At 40.2% G+C, this 23124-nt stretch overlaps 1 protein-coding gene across 1 annotated transcript; it reads right to left on the reverse strand.

Moving 5' to 3' along the window:
• Window positions 1–840: 840 nt before the first annotated feature.
• Window positions 841–22992, reverse strand: zgc:162707 (UPF0524 protein C3orf70 homolog B). Its single transcript, XM_059343579.1, has 2 exons — window positions 22437–22992; window positions 841–3364 (listed from the first exon to the last, which is right to left on the reverse strand). The coding sequence occupies exons 1-2, from the start codon at window positions 22618–22620 to the stop codon at window positions 2688–2690; spliced, it is 861 nt and encodes a 286-aa protein (XP_059199562.1). The 5' UTR covers window positions 22621–22992; the 3' UTR covers window positions 841–2687.
• Window positions 22993–23124: the final 132 nt, after the last annotated feature.

Genomic DNA, 23124 nt, shown 5'->3' on the forward strand with positions numbered 1-23124 from the left:
GAATATTTAGAAAATAAAACATATATTTCTCGCTAGAAATGTGATCAAAATCCATTTTTATGCAGAAACTAAGTCAAAATATTGATTTTTTTCACTAAAAATGAGAGAACTGTCCGCCATGTTTTTTGTTCTGACCGCCGGGACCTTATAGGAAAAAAATATCCATGGAATAGCCACGGGATATGACTGTCATTAACTTGCATTGTAGCGAAATCCGTGTCAGTTTCACGGAAATTTGAGTGATTCCGTGGCTATTCCACGGATTTTGAGTTAAGCGAATCCGTGGCTATTTCACGGATTCCTGTGAGAACAGGTTCCTTTAAATGCTTGCATACAGGCATCTATTTTAGAGGCAATGGCACAAAAAAAATGCTGTTGTTTGGCCGTGAGGTGAAAACTCTAACTAATCCGCCAGCATTACGTCATCCTGTTGAGCTGTTTAAATGGAGGTAAAGGTCATCTAAACTGTGCCACCTCCACTCTTCTTTCTCTCACTCCTGTTATTTATTTCTCTTGCTTTGATATAACCGTTACATGCCGGCACACTGCAAGAAAGTAAGTGTTACAAAGGAGGGATGGTGAAAAATAAAAATAAAGCACATTCGTCAAGACATTTCAGAGGAGACAAATAACCACAGCTAAAGCAATGACTCAGTTTCAGTGTATCTCTCACTTCGCTTTGCTATTCCGCTCAATCTCTGCAGAGCATTAGTCATCTGTGTGTCGGGGGGGAGGAAGTTTGAGTGTTTTTCAAAAGAAGATTTTAACTTCCTTTTGGGTTTTTTTGCAGAAAAAATGCCCCACACTGGTTAGAAAAGACAAACAAAGGGAGTAAAAGTGTGAGTTTCATTAAGATTTATTCATATGAAAATAATATAACAATAATAAGAACGTAACAGATGTTTTTAACTGCAGTAAGAAGGACTGTGTTCAGTGTAATGTCAAGGGCTGTCCCTGGAAAATAATAATTAAATGACAGATAAAGGATTTGTTCACTCTTTGAACACTCTCAGTCACAAATTATTTAAATTGGTTTTTGACATGAGGGACTTCTGCAAATGACTGCAGTCATGCAAAATGACTTGGGGGGGAAAAAAACCAAACATCTAGTGTATCATTGTAGCAATACATATTTGAATAGTTTAGTGATTTTTGCAGATTACGCTCCAGGACTCTTTAAACATAAAAAAAAAAAAAATTAAAAAGACCCAGCCCATCTTTATTTTACTAACTGACTAATAAGGGGCTGTCTCACAAATGTTATACTTGAGTGCATTTCTTATAACATCATGTCCATCACAACATCACAACACCTACTCAGCTTCCTACTCCAGACTGTAAACTCCTTTTAAAGGTGCATTAAGTGACATTTGTCTGCCCCATAGCACGAAATAACTGTGACATACTAATCTAGCCTACGCCTTTCCCAGACTCCCCTTTCAGCTGGCATCACAAGACATTTCACTGTCAAGCCCGAAAAAGCAAATAACAATGCAGTTTTATTGTTATATAAGTTTATATGTTTTTATATATATATATTAGATATATTCCCTCTTCACTAGGTGTCTTGCTAGTTTCTGCCGTGACAACGTGACTCCTACTTTTGTCACTGTCGCTCTGCCAGAGTCACGTCCATGCTATTTAATATCTTGGCTGCTAATAGAGGTCAATACAAGTCATGTTTTGCTTAACGCACCATTTAACCTTGAACAGCGCTGCAGTTCAGTTCAGTCCGGCCCGACCGAAAAAGGTGGTCAGTCACAATGTGCTAACGTCTGATAAATGGTATCCTTAAACCCTCGCTGGCAGGTACAGTATAGGAATGTGCTTCTGTGTAATCCTTGATTGTCAAACACTGACCTACCTACCTACTGCTTGTGTCCGTGTCAGTAAAGTGCACACAAACTGTGGTGGGCCGGAAGTCTTTTTAAATATGGTGACAAAAGCAGGTGTGTCATAGCAGCCGGGAGCTGAGTAATTAATGGGTTAAAAGGCTGACGTGCTTTAGGCCCATGAGAGGTAGCTGGCCTTGTAGTTAAAATGCTGAAGTGTTAGAATTACTAATACGTGTGTGGGTGGAGCCACTGACCAGAGTGCAGGAAATGGTACGCTTATGTGCCACTTAAATGTTGAAATAGAATCAAAGTCTTGGCTGCCAGATTGACGACTAGAGAACACTAAGAAATACCTAACTGCTTATTATCATCAGGAACGCTACTTAAACCAGCATGTTCTTACAAATTTTGCTCCACTAATATATACCTACTGTAAAGAGAAATCTCAGGAAAAAAACTCTCCCTCATTTTCCTCTGCTGGAGGTGCACTCATCGATTTCTTTTGCATTTTAGATTATTCATACTATAAGTACAACGTTGCAGGAGGTCTATTTGGTCCACTGTGCATGTGCTTGATATTCTTGTGCTTGTGCCTTTCTCCTGTACTGTATTAAAAATTCACTCCATGCAGGGGATGTGGACAGACGAGAGGCTGTGTGTGAGTGCAGATGTACAGTCATCAGCCACCTGCAGAAAACAAATTCAGCTAAACAACCTGGCAAAGGCCTGCCGAAGCGTTAAAGAGGGGTTTCTATTGGTCTATGCAGAATAAATCCTCAGGTGCTATTCTCAATAATCGGCTGTGTAGCTGACGCTCCGTCACAGCTGCCGTCCACGTCGACGTTGTGTCAGTTACACAGTTGTTTCGATCTTTTCGATGATCTCTATCATTGACTTGGAGGGCGAGAGCAGAGAACAGTCGTCCTGATCCCAGAGGCTGCCGGGGCTGGAGTTCCCATCTGTGCTCAACTCGTCATCCTCCTCCTCCTCGCTCTCCTCCTCGCAGGACTCCAGGTAGTGCAGACCCAGCGCGTTGATGCCGGAGTCCTCGGAGCTGGACGGCGAGGAGCAGTGGTCCATTTTGGGGCCTTTGATCTTATCCACGGGGGAAAGATGTTTGTGTTCACTGTACACCTGCTGGACCGGCTGCACAGGTGCAGGCGCAGGTGCGGGCTTCGCCGGCGGCCGAGGCTGAGCCAGTTTCTGGGGCATCTGAGGCGTAGCGGGGGCAGGCGGGGGAGGGGTGGGAGGATGAGGGGGCTCCGGTAAGGGAGGCGGCGGGCGCTGCACGTAGCACATCTTCCCGTTGATGCGTTTGACAATGTAGTCGTCCACGAACAGGTCGGCGATGACGCAGTACTTGGGCGACTCCAGGTGCGGCGGGGACTGGAAGCAGGGAGCGAGCTTCAGGAAGCGCTCGGCCAGAGAGACGGACAGGTCCATGGTGTTACTGTACTCGGTCCCAACAGCTGGCACGGCTGTGCTGGGCAGCTGGCACACATTGGTCATGGGCTGGTACACATACTTGCCTAAAGGGAACAAAAAGGAAATAACACTGATTAGTTCACTGCACATTGCCGGCTCAGCACCAAACAGCAGACTGACACAGATAGAGGAGCTGCTCTCCTGTTTGATCACAAAAAAAAAACCCATCACGATCCCAGTAGAATGACTCCTGTCCCATCAGACTTTTTTTTCCCTGTCCTGTCCCAGTCATGCAATTAATCGTGAATTTTATTAATTTTAGTGAATTTTTATCCCACAGGAATTCCTTTATCCGCAGGATTTATGAGACTAGCTGGTGAACATAGTGTGGATTGGAGGAAGCTTGTCAAAAGTATCAATAATTTGTGAATACCGTGTATTTTAAATGACACAATCCCTGTTAATTACACAGGTGCATCTCAAAAAAAGTTCATTTAAGTCAGTAATTCAATTCAAAAAGTGGAAATAACACATTATATATGAATACCTAAAAGTCAGTGTCTCAAAAAAAGTTGAATATTACAAAAGACCAATGCTCTGCACTTTATATATTTACACTACTGTTTTAATGCATACAATGGCACTGAGTTGATGGTACAGTGAATGAATGACATGACATCAATATACTAAGTGCTGAGATGATGAGAATGTATCTTGTTATTTACTATTTATTATGCTTTTTTTATGAGTCCAGTATGTGAGTGCATTGGATTTTGTTGTATTTCTGTGTAATGACAAATAAATCTAATCTAAAAAAGTATGTTTAATATGGAAATGTTGGCCTCTGAAAAGTATGTCCATCTATATGACTCAATACTTGGTTGGGGTTGTTTGACTTGAAATACTGGAAATGGACTTTTCCAACATATTCTAATTTATTGAGATGCACCTGTACAATAAATCATATTAAAAGTACAAAAACATATATTTCTTGAGTTGTTAAACTAAAAAATAAAAGGAGAGTGAATATATTCCATTCAGATTCAACACGACTCTAAATGAAAGCAAATGTGGCTCAGTGCCAGCTGAAGGTTTTAAAATGTTAACCGTGTTAATTGAAAAGGTGATAAAATGTCAGTGAGTTTACAGCTTCTTTCCACTGAATCCCTGAATGCAGTTTTATATAAATAAAACAGGAAATGAATCTAAACTATAGCACCATACGGAGACATTTGGCAGGAATCCCGGCAGCAGCATTAAAATTCACTCTGAAAATTGTAAATTCATGTAAATAAGCCTTGTTTTTAGAGACACAGTGGGGAAAACAACACATTTACAACTTTATATCTTGTATTTACTGATATTTTATCTTTTGTAATCACCAGTAACCAGAACTATGCTGGCATACGTTTCTGCAAACCAGATTTAAAACAGATTTGTTGAATCTGGACTTTTCTGAACCACTGCAACCCGTCCTGGACAACATGCCAAAGTATATGTATGAATGAATTCCCAATGGTGGCAGGTGGCACCGTTATGGCACCAGTATGAATGTGTGTGAATGGGTGAATGAGCGCAGTTTGTAGTGTAAAGCGCTTTGAATGGTCGGAAAGTGACTAGAATATCGCTATATAAGTATATTTTCCGCTTGTCACAACCCTGTTTGTGTCCCTTTTTGACACACTGGGTTGAAGTTTTAACATGTCGTCAATATTGTGAATCTGGTTATGTTGAGGCACAAAAACTACCAGGTTATCATGTCCCGCCAAATTGGAGACATCTGCAATGCCGCACTTTCACTGTCATTTCGAATAAGATCGTCGCCACCAGTGGAGGTAGAATTGATTTATACATATTTATTATTTAATTTAATTTTTTTAAATTTTATTTTATTGATTCTTCTTTTCGAACCGAAAAAATAAACAACAACATAAACTACAACAGCGTAGTACTTAAAAGAACATCTTTATTTTTACTGTACTGTATTTAATTGTGGAGGACAGAAGTACGGTCCGGGTGTGTTGATCGATCGTTGAACGATGGTTCATAACGGTGATATTTATTTGGCTAACCTAGAAACATCTAATTTCCCCCGAAAAACTCAGCAGCCCCCATTGTTTTACAGCGAGGAGATCCAAGTGTCCAATTTGGGGATACAGTTACACTAATGACATTTGAGGCATGTACATACACATCATGTAAAAGTGCATTTGACCAACTTGGGTTGTTGTCACTGGCAGGTAAATATAATAGTAATATGAGTGAATAAACATCTGTTTCTATCTCTCTGTGGTTCGACCACGGACAGAGTTTTTGAAGATACGAAAAAAGTGGGTTTGGGGGTGTATAGTGTGTCTGTGATAACTTATCTTCTGTCCCTTTTTTAAAGGCAGTAGCAATTTTCGCATCTGAAAGCATTTCAGGCTGCCAAAGGCAAAACTACCAGCTCTGATCTGAGGCGGAGTTGCAACCAGAGTGCAAAACTGTTTAAATTCCAGGCCACCTAGAGCAGTGCCGCAATCATTTTTGACCCCATAAGCTGATGCAAGACTTAATTCAAAAATGATGAAATAATGTACAAGGCCAAGGTAAGTATAGTGAATCAAATCAGATTTTCATCAAAGTTACTATAAATGACAGACACACTGTAATAACACTCAAATAATTGTTTTCCTAATTGATTCCTAAGTCACATTTTCCCACCAAGCAGTTTAAACTGTAGTTAGTGGTTGTGTGGTTGTGTACAAAGAGAAGAGATCAACGTGATCTGTTTTCCTTTTCTGCCCCTGGCCAGGAACAACCATTGCCTACTGAGAAAACAGTATAAAAGTAATTTCTACAAGTTCAAGTTTCAATGTAGCTGTCAGTCATCTGATGCGTACAAGAAGTTGCAAGATGTAACCTGAAACCGCTTAGACGTAAAACAAGATCAACCCTGGCCTTAAATCAATGGAGCTTCTGTGACATGAACTGAAGAGATCCATTCATGATGAAGACATTCCTGAGGCATCGATGTAATTAGGTTGGGTCTTAAATTCCTCCCGGCCAATGTGGAGATGTGATCAACACATGCAAACATTTAGATAAGGTCACTGCTGTAAAATAAGGCATAACTCATACAAATAGAATAAGACTAGAATGGAGATGTCCATTGCAATCAACATAGCAGCGGTCAGCCGACCACTAGTATCTACTCTATTCTACTCTGTTGATCTGTACAACGACATCTATTGCACGTCTGTCCGTCCTGGGAGATGGATCCCTCCTCTGTCTCTCCCTGAGGTTTCTTATTCTTTTTCCCCTGCTAAAAGGGTTTTTTGAGGAGTTTTTCCCTGGCCGATGTGAGGTCTAAAGACAGAGGGTGTTGTACCATGTACAGTCTGTGAAGCCCTTTGAGGCAAATCTGTGATTTGTGATTTTGGGCTATAAGAGAATTGACTTTGACTTGACTAGTTAGCTTGTTAGTTCTTCTATGTTTTCATGCTTCACTGGTTACAGAAAATGAGCCAGACCTGCCTCACCAGGAGAAGATCTGAAGGCAGCACTAGCTCTCCAACTAGCCAGCAGACAGTCTCTGGAGCTGCAAAAATACAGCTAGGCTTAGTGAATGTAATTGGTTTTGGTCTTAAATTCCTTCCGGCCAATGTGGAGATGTGATCAATAGGTCACTGCTGTAAAATAAGGCATAACTCATAGAAATAGAATAAGAATGTAATGGACACGTCCATTCAAATCAACATAGCAGCAGTCAGTCAACCACTAGTTAGCTTGTTAGTTCTACTATGTTGTCATGCTACACTGGTTACAGAAAATGAGCCAGACCTTCCTCACCAGGAGAAGATCAGAAGGCAGCACTAGCTCGCCAACTAGCCAACTAAATGTCTCTGGAGCTGCAAAAATACAGCTAGGCTAAGTGAATGTAATTAGTTTTGGTCTTAAATTCCTTCAGGCCAATGTGGAGATGTGATCAATAGCCTACATGCAAACGTTTAGATAAGGTCACTCCTGTAAAATAAGGCATAACTCATAGAAATAGAATAAGACTAGAATGGACATGTCCATTCAAATCAACATAGCATTGTCAGCCGCCCACTAGTTAGTTAGCTTGTTAGTTCTACTATGTTTTCATGCTTCACTGGTTAAAGAAAATGAGCCAGACCTGCCTCACCAGGAGAAGATCAGAAGGCAGCACTAGCTCGCCAACTAGCCAGCAGACAGTCTCTGGAGCTGCAAAAATACAGCTAGGCTAAGTGAATGTAATTAGTGTTGGTCTTATATTCCTCCTGGCCATTGTGGAGGAGTGATCAACACATGCAAACATTTAGATAAGGTCACTGCTGTAAAATAAGGCATAACTCATAGAAATAGAATAAGACTAGAATGGTCATGTCCATTCAAATCAACATAGCAGCAGCCAGTCGACCACTAGTTAGTTAGCTTGTTAATTCTACTATGTTTTCATGCTTCACTGGTTACAGAAAATGAGCCAGACCTTCCTCACCAGGAGAAGAGCTGAAGGCAGCACTAGCTCGCTGTGATGCCCTACGTGGCATCCTCTGAGTGTCCCTTCCTCCTCCTCCTCCTCCTCTCTGGGTGGTTTCTCTGTCTGCAGGTGTCTGCCATTATTTATTTTTTTATTAGAGTATTTATGCCAGGTGCTCACCCTCTTCTGATCTCTCTCTGGTTCTGCTATGTTCTGGGCTCCTCTGTACCCAGTAAGGGTTGGTTAAGTTTGGTTTGGTTTGGTTTGGTTTGGTTTAGCTTGATGCTTTAGGTTGTCCTTTGCCTTGTTCCACACTATCAACACTTGCACACTCACACTTCTTAGTCATGCACACCCTACAGCACTGACACCACTGCTTCTACACACTCCATAACTTCAAATCCTTTATGATTGTTAAATTTGGTCTAATTTGGTTTCATTTAATTGAATAAAGAATTGTTTAAACCAATGTACATGGTGTGGACAGACATACAGCTGGGCTAAATGACATTAAATCGCCATTTTGTTTAACTAGTTACTAAACCAAAACATGTTTATGTGATTATTTCAGGAAGATGCAGCTTGTCCATCAATGTGAATTTGAAGAATATCACACCACATTTTATGACTAAATTATGCAAAAGAATGCAGAGAAATCCAAGGGGCTCATTTACATATTATTGGCACTGTATTGGATCGAGGCCATTCAACAACATGGTGCTGAATCACATGTGGATTTCTGACATAATGGATTATCATGGTGTGGTGTCGCATGCATCCTCAATGAGATAAAGGCCATTCATTTGTTCAGGAAAGTGTCCATATCCATTTACAGTTTTTCTAACGCCTTCCATGTGAGTTATGCCTCTCATCTTGGCAACTCATATACTGGTGGTGATTGTGCAAAATGACTGCTCCCAAATGTTACTCATTGTTTGCAGCCCACTGCCTCCAACTCTGAGCCGTGCTGCCTGAATAGTGCAGCTCAGATGTGTGTTTAACTGGCTCCCTGGAGAGAGAGAAACTACAGAAGATGACAGGCCTACGCATCACTTCCTCTCACTCTGTGTCCTTGTCTTTTGTTTCACTGGCTGGGGGACCCATTCAATCAAAAATCTTTTCCCAGGTTACATTGAAAACATCAAAACGCTTCAAAGCAGGGCCGTGGCTCTGTTTTCACAGTTTGCTGATGAGACAATTTTGCACCACACAAAAGATATTGCGTTTAATTAAATCTTTATTTTCGGCCCACAAGAATAGTTCAATTAATTCACACGACCACGTCTTTATTAAGAGCACAAAACTGTGAGCATGCGAAGTGATTAAATGAGGCTTTATGTCCGTTTACTTTGTAAACACTGTTAACAGAAAACACAAGAGCTAATGTCGATACAGACTAAAGTGGAGAACAGTCGCCGTCCTCCGTTTAATGAGAGAAACTCAATGGTCCATGTTCAGACTGAGACGAGGCCACTCAGGCAGACACGAAAGCGGCAACAAATGAGAGCTAAAGCTGTAGAAGGCAATGTGTTGACATTTAGGTTTTTAGCGTATTACATCTAATTGCATTCATCCATCTGGAGATTCAAATACCAGGAGCAATACTGGGGGACAGACAGATGTAAGGGCAGACAACAAACCAGACAGACATACGGAGCTAACGCTACGCTAACACTGGTCGTCCTTTAGCAGGCTTTGCAGAAGGAACACAGGCTGTCTGTGGATTTACAAGGTGTATGCTGAATGCAGAATTAGTTTGCACTAAACAAGAAGTATCACTGTTCCCATCGGACCCAGAGGACTGAGACTTTTCTGTGAGATTAATCTCACTTAGCGAGGCAAAAAGGAGAAGAAGACAGAGTCTTAACGTTAGGCAAAATACAACTTTATACTCAAATATTGAACTACTCTGATACTCTGAGGTGGATTATTACAAATGCTGTTATTAAAACACTATTATTACTACAAATACTGTAGGTACACTGTAAAAAAATGTCTGTAGATTTTACAGTGAAAAACTGCTAAACCATTAGTAAAAGACCGTAAAATGATAAATGGGTTAATTCAGTTTCAGTAACAATGAAAAAACGTAAATGTAAATATCAGCCAAAACAGTATTTTTTTACAAAATATATACTGTAAATTGAAATTAAATAAATTAAGACATTTCGGCGTGTTGGCCAATGTCCGATAGTTCATTTTTAAGCCAATATCGGCCGACACGATACCGATAACGTGCAGATAATATCGTGCAGCCCTAGATTTTTACCCCGCTCTACTGTTTTAACCTTACTGGCAGTGTTACAAGAAAAGTGACAGGGCACCTTTAAACTTGAATTCCTGTCCAAGAAAATGTTTTATCCTGTATATAAAGGCCAACACTAATGGACTCAACAATAGACACAAGAAGAGTTTAAACAAAGCTGAGCAGACGAGCTAATGTCGAGTGTGCCTTTACAGGAAATATAGAAACACTGACTGACAGCCAGTGCACAGTGTCTATGCAGCTTTATTGATATTCAGTTTCCCAGTGCTGAAGCACTCTCAGTCCGCATGACAATGTCAGCTGTTAAGCGGCCTCTGCACCCTCTCCCTCTGCCCTGTGCGCCTGTTTGTCCATACTAACAAAGACCAGATGTCGTCACAAAGAAAAGATGAATAAATTCACATTACTGAGGACGTCTTTCCATCCCCCGCTGATTTGTTAAGGGTTATGGGATGAAATGGTGAGGCTGCATTATTCTGTATTTTTCTTATTGTCAACAAATTTTAAAACCAGCCATTTATTAGCTCTCTAAATACTTTCTGGCTGGCCTACCTTGTTTGTGGCACTCAGCCAGACACCCATTGATCTCCGCAGAAGATGTTAATCATTGAAAATGGGTCACAAATATATAGCTCAATTTAATAAAAACAAGCTAAATCATTTAACCCTCTGGAGTCCATCTATTTATTGAAAATACACATGTTTTATTTACAGTAATAACTTTATTTATATATGATATGTAGACAAGCTGAGAAAGCCAGTTGAAAGAGCATCATAGGAGCTTTCACAGTGTGTCATTTATGTTTCTAGACCATTTTTAAAATGTGAATTTTCTTTCTACAATGAAAACTATTACTATTTTTTATTATTTATTATTTTTCTACTTTTTTTTGTGTATAAATGGTTAAAAAAATGGTACATTTCCATAGAGACACCTGTGTCTTTTGCTTGTATTTTGGGTTCTTGGCAGCTTTATACTTTGTTAATTAAAATAAAATGAAAAATCTGACTGATAGCCAAGTTTGTTTGGAGAAAAAGGAGCCATGCATGTGATGTAAGGACAGACTGAAAGATGATGAACAGAGACAGAAATGAATGCATAGGAAGTTGACAATTTGAAACAAAATCTCCTGGACTTGAGAGGTTTAAAACTCTGCTGTGGTTTTACTTAGACAAGAGGGAATACTGTCTAAAGATAACTGGCCACACATAGAAACCGTGCTGTCACGACACATCTCTAGTCCTGCTGCAATGTCGACTGACAGAATAAAGGGAAAACATCAACAGTGAACGTAAGAGTTTTTGAGTCATTGCTTCAGAATCAAAAGTAGGAGCTTCTCTGCAGACCCACCACTTTACACCTACAATCACACTGAAAAATCAACTGCAGTGGAAACACAGGCACAATGTTTTTCCACTGACAGCAGCCTCAACAGGCCAGAATAATATGTAGCCACAGGACATTTTTGCACTTTGCGTAAGGCAAATGACTCCTTACTGTTTTTCTTAACGGGAAAGCCTTTCATCAGTTTGTCATTAAGAGCTGCTGAAAACATCAAGTTCACTGGAGACTGATTAAAGCAATTCTAGGGGATGTAGGAGTTTGCAAGGCAGAGGAGGTGTAAATGATGCAGTTTGCTACATCAAAAAAGGAAGAAACAGCCCTTCATTAAAAAAAAAAAAATGTAATTATGCATTCGGGAGCTGTACAGTTAAAAGCTAGTGGAGGCGACTCCTTCCTCTGCCTTTACAGTGAGGGAGTGAACTTTGCCAGTGGAAATGAGGGATGTTGAGGGTTAACTGTTAATTTGTTAAACACCAAGAATATTTCTGACCAGTTATGCACGTTGGTCTATCGGTTCATTTACATAACTCTCCACTAAGGGCTTTTCTAGCCACTTGCCCGGGGCAAAGAAATGGAGAGCTAAATGGAAATCTTTGCTGATTTTTTAAACCTTTGTGTCCCTGCACGGACAGTTCATGTAGATCAGGGATGGGCAACTTAAATGCTGCAGGGGGCCACAATTTTTCATGGACACTACCACAGGGCCACATATAGGACCGTGCACTTAACCAGATATGATGAAACTGCAGTTTTAAATAAGTTTACAGTGCAGTAACTTAATATATTTCATGCTCAGATGCTTGTATAACAGTATAAATAGGAATGCAAAAGGTTTGAAGCAAATAAAAAATAACCACTGACTGTGATTTCTTTTTTTTTCAGTGCAAGAACAGCAGACCAACATTAATTGTAAGAAGTCATTTTATGCATTTTTACACTGCACTTTTAAGATTTCATGCTCAAATGCATGTAGTTGTACTAGTGAGGGTGCAGGCCGTATGCGGCCCCCGGGCCTCCAGTTGCCCATCCCAGATGTAGATGAACTGGTCTCCCTTCACGCGGCAGCACCAAAAGCTACCCCACCAAAAAAATCCACCAGATGGACGAGGGGAGACAGAAGGCACATCTGCATGTACTGCCCAAGCTTCAGTGACACTAGTAGTGTTTACATTAAAGTCTAAATAAAATTTTGAGGCGAAACTTTGAAATGTTGCATTAAAGAAAAGCAACATTTCCATCAACTGGTTTAGATCAAATAAACAAAGCTTCATAAACGTACTTTGGTCAGAAGATGGCAGTGTAATGTATTGCTGCAGGCTAATCAGTCAGTAAACAGTAGAAGAAGAAGAGATTGTGCAAGAGCAGGCGGCAACCTCCCGGTATGAGCAGGGAGGCAAACCAGGAAGTGCCTTAAGCTGCATTCTACCAAAAATTCCGGCAGGGGGCGCTAAGTTTGGCTGCAAAAACATTTCTGTCCATTCATTTCAATGCAAAATGAGACACCTAACAGACACTCCAAGGAGTCGCTGCTCAGTTATCTGAGGTAAGCAACATACACTTTGTTTTGTTTTTTGCCAAAACTAACATCCCAGTTAATGAATGATGAATCTGTCAGGTCCAAATATGGTCTGCTTCCTGTATCGGAAACAAGATGGCGACACAAGATAGCAACAAGTATAACGCTGAACTTGATGCTTCCAACAGGCCACAAACCGTCACAGTCACTACGTCCATTATTTATACAGTCTATGGATAAATCACACATGTCACTTTGTCCATTCTGATTGGGAGGTATAATCCAGTGTGCTCCTCACTCACCAGTCAAACGTCCTCACAGAGAAGCTGAGTGGAGCTGGAGCCCCGGACACAAAGGAAAACCTCTTATATTTCATATAATTTTGCCTTTTTTTTTGTTAAATGGTTAGTTACTGGCTAATGGGTGTCGGGCTATCGGAAGCCAAATTATCCGGAACGGACACCCCCTAGATAACAAAATATCACAAAATATCTACAAGATGTATTAGAGAAACTTGGGATTAATTATATGAGCCAGTGAAAGAATCAATTTGCTTCATTTAAGTGTTGGAACAAGAAGATAGTGAATGTTATATGCAGCCAAAAGCTGTTTTTTAAAATACATGTGGAAAATGAAGAGTTCAAGAGGTTAATGAGATCGAGGAGAACAGACAGCTCTTTCCTGTGAAGTTACAGATTGCTCTCTAGAGGAGGGGGTGGAGGAGCTACAGTATGAGGAGCTCCAGCTCCTCCGCTTCCACCTGCCTCCATCTTGCATGCCTGCTCTGCTCTCTCCTGGGCCTGTGGCTGGCCGCCGGCTGCACAGTCTGGTTTGATACAGAGGATAGTCTCTCTGAATTATGCAGCATGCAGCTCTTCAATCCCTCTCTCTCTCTCTCAAACACAGAGCTCCGACATCACTCTGTCCAAATTTCACCTCTCCTGTCGCACTACAGACTGCAGCTGGGAGGGAAATACTCGAGATTGAGGTTTTTATTGTCGACAAACTCAACACGTAGTGAAGAGGAATGTGCACGACTGTCTCACTCAGATTATGTCATTTTAATATCGGCTTATATCGAAGCCTCGGTGGCGACAGTGGCAGTTAGATTATATGAGCCGGAGCCAGAAGTCATTTTGTGCAATCTGAGCTGATTCCCTTCTGTAAATGCACCAACACCAGTTCAGAGCAGCATGTTGGAAAAACAAGGTGAACAAAAGCAATTATTATAAAGCAGATTGTTTCCATTCATCAACAGCTGCTGCGCCCGTTTGTGGATACAGTCCGCTCACTCTCACACATCCGCTGCCCTTTGTGTTTAAATCTGTCCCACAAAGAGGCTGCAGCCGGGGCAACAACACAAGTTTCAGGTTTCAGCGGAGGGGACGGCCTGACCCAGCATCATGTGAAACTCCTTTCCTGTTTCCTGTTTCATGCCTCCAGAGGCAAAAGCTCTGCTCCTGACATGCAGCCAGTTGGAAATCCACTGTTGAGTCTGTCACCATAGTGAGAAAATACAACTCTGTGGACTGTTTTTATGTTGTTGTGCATAGTGAACATCAAGCTTCCACTCTTTAAAAGGCCTTAAAGGACAGGCTCAGATTTCTCTATATCAATACAAACACACAGCTGAAATGGAGTTCAGCCATCATTCACTTTAATAAATAATAATAATAATAATAATAATAATAATGCATTTTATTTGGAGGCGCCTTTTTTGGCACTCAAGGACACCGTACGAAAAAGATAGAAAAGAAACAGCAATAAAATATACAGAATTAAGAACAATACAATACAATAGATTGGACAGGGTAATTGTCATCAGAGGGAAAAGGCAGTTATTTATTACTTTATTACTTCATTATTAACATAAATTGTTTTCTACTGTTTGGATTCAACACCTTGTGATGCAAAAATTGTGCATGAAGGTGAGGCTGTTTGCTCTCTTTTCAAATTTCTTTTCAAACTACAAAAATTAGACTTTCCCGATATATTTAGGCTGAATATCAATATACCATATATATCCCTATTTTCTTTATCACAAAGTGAGAGCAAATGTTCAGTCAAAGCCAAATATGACATGTCACAAGTAGTTTTATTGAAACTGTTTATTTAACTGAACATAAATACTGTATAACAGGAGAACCTTTTTTTTAAAAAAAAAAAAAAGCTCCATAAAGTGCACATTTAAATAAAAAAATATCTTAAATAAAAATCGCCTATGAAATAAAATAAGCCAATCATTTTCTGAAGTAAATATATTTATATGAGAAAAGAATAACGAATATTACAAAAGAACTAAATGTGACAAACCCTAGCAAGGGCAGCATTTATATTTAAAGAAAGGAAAAAAAATTAACTATATCGATATATTGGATATGGTCTAATTCCATATCACATTTAAAAATATATCGATATATCGTTTTTTATCGATATATTGCCCAGCCCTATTATTCGTCAGTACAGTGAGTCACCAGGAATCAATAAAATAACAATTATGTGGATTGCATTTGAGTCAATTGACTCAATTTATTTGAAAAAGTTACCTTGTTTTACACAAAAATGCATTCTGAAGTTCAGTTCAAAGCTTATATGAGGCTTGGGCACTCTAAGTTAGCTAAATAAAATGGTTGTGTTAGACATTTGGAGTGTTTTTAAACAAAATGTCTTTCTGTTTACTTGGACAGCCTGTCCTTGCTTGGACTGTGGTCTTACTTTAAGAAAAACTCCAAAAGACTCTAAAATAATCCCTTCAAAAGTTGTTGAACTTTTGTTTGGTGCTGCCCAACATTCCTGTTTCCAACATTCAGAGAGCAGCAGTTAAAGTGGTTCCCAAACCTGAACAATCAATCAAAAAACATCCCCTCTGGCCTGTGCTAACAATGTATTGATCCTTTAATAATAGCTGAAGCTTTTATGGTTCAGCACTGCGGCAAAATTTGAATTGGTCAGCAAATCCATCAATAAAGGGCAGAGCTTTATCCAATAAGCCTCCATATTTCCCTATAGAAAAAGTTGCGAGCTGCAGCTGCATAGTTTGACAGATGAGATGAGGGAGTCTGACAGAAAGATCCAGATTTCTTGTATCTACAAGCGAAGTACAAGTTGTAACGTACAAAATTGAAGCTGGCAGCGAACGAGCAGACTGACAAGACTGTTCAGGACTCATTAGAGTCTGTAAGACTTTCTTAATGAGTAATTCATTGCTCTGCCTGGTAATTGTAATCAGTTAGTAGAGGATAAAGAGAGAGAGAAAAATATTCAGACCAGGTGGTTCCAGTGTTGCTTTGAGCAGAAGCTCTCATCAAACATGACATATTGGCGGTGACACTAAACACAGCTAATTACCACTAATGAGAGGCTTGGACTGATGTTGTCACCAGCTGGGAACGCTGCCTCTACATACATTCAATTCCAGTTTTCAACATTTCCTCAGCCAAAAGGTTTAACAAAGCTTCAGCTAAGTGGCAACTGTGATTGTTGGGTCGATGGAAGAAACCATCATCCATCACTGGTAATTAACAGCCACTGACCACTAACATGGTGATTTAAGCCCCCATTTACCCCTTTAAGATAATGGCCTATGTCAAGTGTGTGACTTAAGCGGATTTATTATGCCTAAGTCAAAATAAAATGTGACTTAGGCAATTTTTTTGAACATGCCTTTGTGACTTTAGCAAGATATGGTAACACTTTATTTTGAAGGTGTCTACATAAGAGTGACATGAGCGTGTCATAAACATGACATGGGATGTGTCATGAACGTTAATGACACTTTGAAGTAACATTAATGCTCATGATACTTGTCATGTCATGTTTCTGACAGGCTTGTGTCACTCTTATGTAGACACCTTCAAAATAAAGTGTTACCATATCTTGCTGAAGTCACAAAGGCATGTTCAAAAAATTGCCTAAGTCACATTTTATTTCTCTTAAGTTACATAATTTACACACAGTGTTATTACTATGCCAATAACCATCCTTTGTTACATCCTTTTTGAGTGAAATGATCAATAAATGTCATATGTTACACTTTTGGTGAAGTTTATTGTGTTTCCTGCAAAACTTTAAACAATGAGTTAGCCGATTATTTTAACAGGGTGACGATATCTTTTAGGGATGGGTGTTTGGAAGAAACCTGCAAACTCGAGCATCAATAACGTTAAAGATCAATTCATCGATTAACTGCTGCATGCATACATTGGCAAAATTAAAGATATATATACAGTGCTATGCAAAAGCCTGTTTTGATAACGCACACTTTTATTTTGAAAGGACAAGAAAAGACTTCCTGTCGATTGTAAAACTAACTCAAGTGAGATTAAACTGTAAAGATAATGTCAAGGAGTTCAATGCTTTATGTTTTAGCCCTCGAAGAGGCAGTTTTCACAGTAATCTTGCCTATTTAAATGTGTTTTGTGTTTAAATAAGTTTTGGATCAAATTAAACTTATAATTCATGCTTTTTTCTTTTACCTAGGTAAGTTTTGGATGCAGAACTTTTACCTGCATTTGAGTAATTTAACAGTGTGGTATTAGTACTTTTACTTAAGTAAGAGATCTGAATACTTCTTCCACCACTGCTGGTGTTAGTGTCCAGTTGTTGGAAGATACTTTGTGTATTAATGTTTTTTTCAGCCTCATTCTTTTATTCTCACTTTCCTTAACCAAGTGGTTTTGGTGCCTAACGTGAACCAAAGTGTTTTTACAGTGTTCAAAGCAGCAATCACACGTTTACAACATGTTGCAGGCGCCACATGTTTGGGTAAAGCAGCAGTTGTCACATGTTAAAATTAGGTTTTCGAAACATTAACATTCAACACAACGTACTTGTAGATACAAGTAAATTCACCACATCTGTTATTTGCAGCAAAAGTAAAAGGCCAACATCTGCTCTTGCGACCGGGTTGTAAAATCAGACATCCTTTCATATGTAATGGTGGGTAAAGCTCCTGCAGAGCGTCTGGTAACCTTATGATTTGATCAGTTGGAATGACTTGTGCTCAGCACTCAGTCAGGCAGCGTTGCAGAGAGCAGAGACAGATAGGCCGATACGGACGTGCAGCTAGAGAGAGAGCAGAGAGAGCAATACGCCTGAATATTAATGCAAGAATGTCAACTTTGAATTAAGAAAAACATCACAGTTTAATCCAGTGGTTCTCAACCTTTTTGACTCGCGGCCCCCAATTTAACATGCATATTGTCCCCCCCTCTCTCTCTCTTTTCTCTTCAGTTTTACTGATTTCAAGCTTTCGTTTGCCAGCACTTGAGAGCAAATGGCACACTGTGGATATTCTGTGTTGTTTTTTGTCATGCATGAAAAGCCATACTTCAAGAAGTCGGGCTGATATTTAGGGAGCCTAGCCAGTGTTGGCCCACTGCCCTCCGTTTCTCGGCTGATGGTCCCGTTTGACTTTCTGTTGGTCGACCTTTGACCCCTGCTGCTGCTGACCCAGTCTGGAGCTTTTCTTTGCAGCCACCGCTCCATTTTTTCTGCATCAGTTCTAGCTAGCTGCAGTTGCAGTGAAGCAACAACGCGCTATTTTTTTTCCTTTTGTTTGTTTATTTTTTCCGCTGTTCTCACTGAACAGAATCTCACAGTTCAGATCATACAAACTCAGTTGATACGACAAATTTTGGACAAATAATGAAGCAGACAACGACATCTCCCTGTCTGAAATTATGTCATTTTTATATTTATTTTGTGCATTTATTATATATTTTTTCTAGGGCTGGGACTTTAACGCGTTTATTAAGATTAATCAATTACACAAAAATTAACGCGTTTAAAAATTGACGCATTTTAATCACACTTATTTTTGCACCGCGGAATGTTTCTCACTGGATGAGTTTCAGGCGGACCGATTATACTGGAGCACCAACTAGCGTTGATGAGTTCAGACAACAACAAACCACAGTGAACATGAAGGAAGAAGCTGATGAGACCTTTGGTTGGCCCCGTGGATGATGGGACATTTAGTTACTAAAAACCAACGGATGGAAGCGTCGATAAGAGCATGGTTGTGTTGCTATGCAACAAGGAATTCACATATCACCGCAGCACATCCAGCCTCAAGTATCACCTCAATACAAAAGATATAGCAGCTAGCGTGGACGCTAATGTGGTATTCAATGGTATACTAAAAATCCATATGAAAAAAATTACTTCTCACTGTTCTCTGGTCAAATATTGAGTCCCGGCCCTAATTTTTTCCAAAATGATTTGGCGACCCCCCAGAAATCATCTCGCGACCCCAATTGGGGTCGGGACCCCAGGGTTGAGAATGGCTGGTTTAATCAGTTAAAACTATAGTAGCTTTATAGGATTAGAGGATGATAAGATGACTCCAAACACCCCCGACCAAACAATGATATCACCATCCATGGTTTAGTCTGATTGTCAACATATGCCAACTGGGAAGACATTATCCAACCCTACTGGAGCCTGAAAATACAATAAATGTCCTCTGGAGAGTAGAAACAGAAAGGAAGACATCCTGAACATGTTTTGTTTGCAACAGCACGTAGGAAATAAGAGAAGGCGGGAATTAAGTCACAGGTAATCACTGCTCCACAGGTACGATAATGGAAATAATGTGTGTTTGAGTTGAATTTAAATGCTGAGCCAAAGTCTCACTAAACAGTGACCTTTTGTATTTGTTTGCCTGGAAACCTATTAAAAATGTAATTAAAAAGGCAGTCTCGCAAGGCTCCCTGTGGTGAATGCGCAATTATCAGCCGCAGAACAAGTTTATACTCCAGGCGACAGTCGTAGGCACGTTCAAAATTAAAACGTGATGGGATAAGGGGCGGTACAGCGTTTTTTGCATCGAGTGTTATTATGTATTGGCTTGAACGAAGGGGGGGAGCCAGGGAAAGCAGACAGGCGGGCGGGCACTGCATGCAGAAGCACGCTGGTGTACTTTTCTCACTGGGTGCCTCGTTTCTGCCTGATTCAGCAGTCTAAGCTGGTTTATTCTCACCGCGAGTGTCCTGTGAGAGGGACCTGTGAATTACACTGGAAAGAGATGTGAAGGTGAGAAGCTCCATTATGATGTGGCTGGCTCTTTCTTCCATACCATAACAAGGCTGGATTAAATAATGGGGACAAAGTGCTCTGTGTCCATTGTGCAGCACATTTTTCAGCCAGAGTGATGAATATTTCAAAGCAGAAAAGGAGGAGTGAGTCTAAATGTTTACAAATGATGCAACACTGAACAGGCTTTGCTGTGAGACACATCAATCCCATATGGGGCTCCTCGTAAACACCGGAAAGAATTCATCATTTTTCTGCCACATCAGATATTTCAAATTGCTTGGCTCATTCTGGACGGAGGCAGGCATCTAAATCCAATGATTACATGGCAAAGATTACAATGTGACTTGTGCGGTTGCACACTATAAGCCCCGACTGAGTGCTGCAGAGTGGATGGTGATTGTGTTTTACACTGATCTGAGGATTTCCAGGGCAGCCAGTGATGGGATAAATTAGGGCAGCACAAAGAGACGGACATCCTGTCAGGTTCGGGCGCAGCTATTGTGGCTCTGCGGCGGGGTGGAAGAAGTGTCAGGTTGAAAGAAGTTCAAATGGAGAGAAAGTGTCTGAGGTGCATGGGTGGTGAAAATGCCACTAACACTTCTCAAAGCGAAAAGAAAATTGCTTGAGCGGAGCTGCTGCCCTGCACTCTATTACCAATGCAGTCAATTCAACAGTCAGTATAAATGATATTGATTATGCTGTCGTAATACTATCGAGTTCAGTTAATATAATAAGATATATTTGGCCTGTAACTCAAAGAAAAACTCGACTTACTGCTTGACTTTGTCTGAACATGTGATGCTTTTATGGCCAAAGGTCAAACTTAACAGGATATTGCTTTTTAAAATGTCTCTCCTTACTATTTAAAGAACCCATAAAAAGACTAAAACAGTATGTTAATTAATCTCTCAGTACTTTCAGAAACCCTTAAACCATCTCTAGCACTCAGCCCTGAGCCCATTCCTCCCTACTGGAATGTAAATCTTTAAATTTGGGTCACAACTATACAGTTTCATATTTAAAACAGAATCAATAATTTATGGAAACAGCTGGGCATTGTAGTTTTTAGCAAATAGTTATCAAACAGGAATGAATAGTGCATGTATCAGGGACTATTTTTAGCTGTGGATTAATACACATTTGGTGCACTAGAGGGTATTTACTGCACTTGGTTTGTGTCTGAGGGATTGACTCAAAATAAACTACAGTGCCCGTGTTCAACATTATAAAAAAATGATGACATGGTCTTTGGCACGCAAGCTATCTCAGGCTTTGGCTACATAAGCTACTTGTTAGTTAGTAGAATCACTTCTTTGTTGGTTTTGGTCTCATCATGGGATTTTTGTCTATCACAAGACACAAATGTAAAAAAAAAAAGCAGAAATGTAAGTGATGACTAAAGTATTCATTTTTCCAAGTATCTTCATAAACATCGAAGTAAAGGAAGGCTGATTTAATCAAATTATATTTTTTCATAACCAGGCAAGCTACATTATAAGCCATAGGCCTAGTTGAAGGTCAACACAAAGTAAATTGAAAGACCAAAGAATATAAAAATGAATATAAATCGAGCCATTGCAATGTTTTCTACCTTTAAACTTGAATTAGTTACCATATAGAGAAGATGCAGACACTTAAAGAAAAACAAATTCAGCATTATTATGTGAATAATAATTGCTTTTTAAATTAAAGTATGAAGCTGCAACTAAGTATTACTTATGCTGATTATATCAGATCATTAGGTCGATAAAATGTCATAAAACAGTGAAAAATGTCCATCCTAGCTTCTCAAAGTTAAATCTATCTTTAAATGTCTTGTCAAAAATCCAAAGATATTCACTTTAATTAAATATTAAACACAGAGGGGCATTTTTGTGCAATTTCTGCATTAAGAATTACATGAAGAATGAATCGATTATCAAAATAGCCGGTGATTATAACTGATAAGTCGGCTAATCATCGCAGCAGAATATCACCACTGACAACTATATATATACCTAATAATATACTGTATAATAAACTGAAGGGCTTAATTAATGCACTCAGCACATTTTCATGGCCTGCACAGAACTACAGCCTAGTGTGTGTATCTGGATATCAAAATTGAACACAAATAAACCCAGAATAACAGTAAACACCACATCCAGGAGCCTGCAGCATTTATTTCCCTGCTTCTGAATGTTGCAGCCTCCATTGTTTAGACTACATAAACTATTCATCCAAGGGCGTCTGTTGGAAGATCTCTGATGGATGTGACTCTAACTTTGACCTCGATATTAACCCAATGCAAACAAACCAGAGTCCTAAAATCTGAGTGGAAGTTTTCTAAAGGCTGGAATAACACCAGTGGAGCAGCTAATGCTCACTCTGAGGGCGTCAACATGGAGTTAATATCTGCTACATTTGGTCCTTTTTTAGTCGAGAACTGACGCTTCTGCATTCACAACATGACGGCGTCACATTTTAGTGCCACCGGGGGAGATTTCTGGTCAAAGAGAGAGCTATTAAAGCACGGAAAACAAACTTACAGTGACACCAGCCCAAGTGGCAGCACCAGTGCAGCTTGAAGCACTTCCCGTGGCTGTGGGTAGCGCAGATGGAGAGCCCATCACAAGGCAGGAAGTCTGGTCTCCCCGCGCAGCTCTTGGCTAAAGCCTGCGCCTCGTCCAACTTCTCACTCTTCTGACACCTCTGTGCTCCCGAAGCGGCCATGCCAACATTTCCTGGATCCCAAAATAAAAAAAAAAAGCTTCGTCGGAGTAAAAACTACAACATAACCGCGACGGAACGAGCCGAGGTTTGACGGTTTTCCACGCAGCCCAGGAAGCTTCTCAACTGGGGAGAAAGAAAGACGGACGCCGGAGGTCTGAATCCAGAGCAGCTGCGTTAGCGCTCACACAAAGGGTGGAAACATATCCTGTAAAAGTAGAAGTGCGTCAATTAGCTGCGTGTAATGTCACGTTCAAAGCCTCCCATGGTCGTGATCCACACATCTCTGAGTCTCCATCCTCCCCTCGCGTCGGGAAGCTCCTCTGTGCGCTGGTGACGCGCGTACGGAACAACGGCGCGCATCTGAACTTCATCACACAACGGGAGGAGTCCACAAACACAAAGCCAGCTGCTCTGCGCACTTCAAACACATCCACAGCTTTCATCGACCCCTTTAGAAACTTAAAAAACACAAGGATCTGAAAGAAATACTCCAATTCACCTCAA

This window comes from Centropristis striata, chromosome 10 (assembly GCF_030273125.1).
Source record: "Centropristis striata isolate RG_2023a ecotype Rhode Island chromosome 10, C.striata_1.0, whole genome shotgun sequence".
Classification (NCBI taxonomy): Eukaryota; Metazoa; Chordata; class Actinopteri; order Perciformes; family Serranidae; genus Centropristis; species Centropristis striata.

Bases quoted from the DNA above. Each gene is read 5' to 3' on its own strand.
- zgc:162707 (XM_059343579.1), bottom strand. From the start codon at position 22,620: ATGGCCGCTTCGGGAGCACAGAGGTGTCAGAAGAGTGAGAAGTTGGAC. The intron at 3,365-22,436 runs GTAAGTTTGTTT...TGTTCCCTTTAG, and splicing joins CCACTTGGGCTGGTGTCACT to GCAAGTATGTGTACCAGCCC.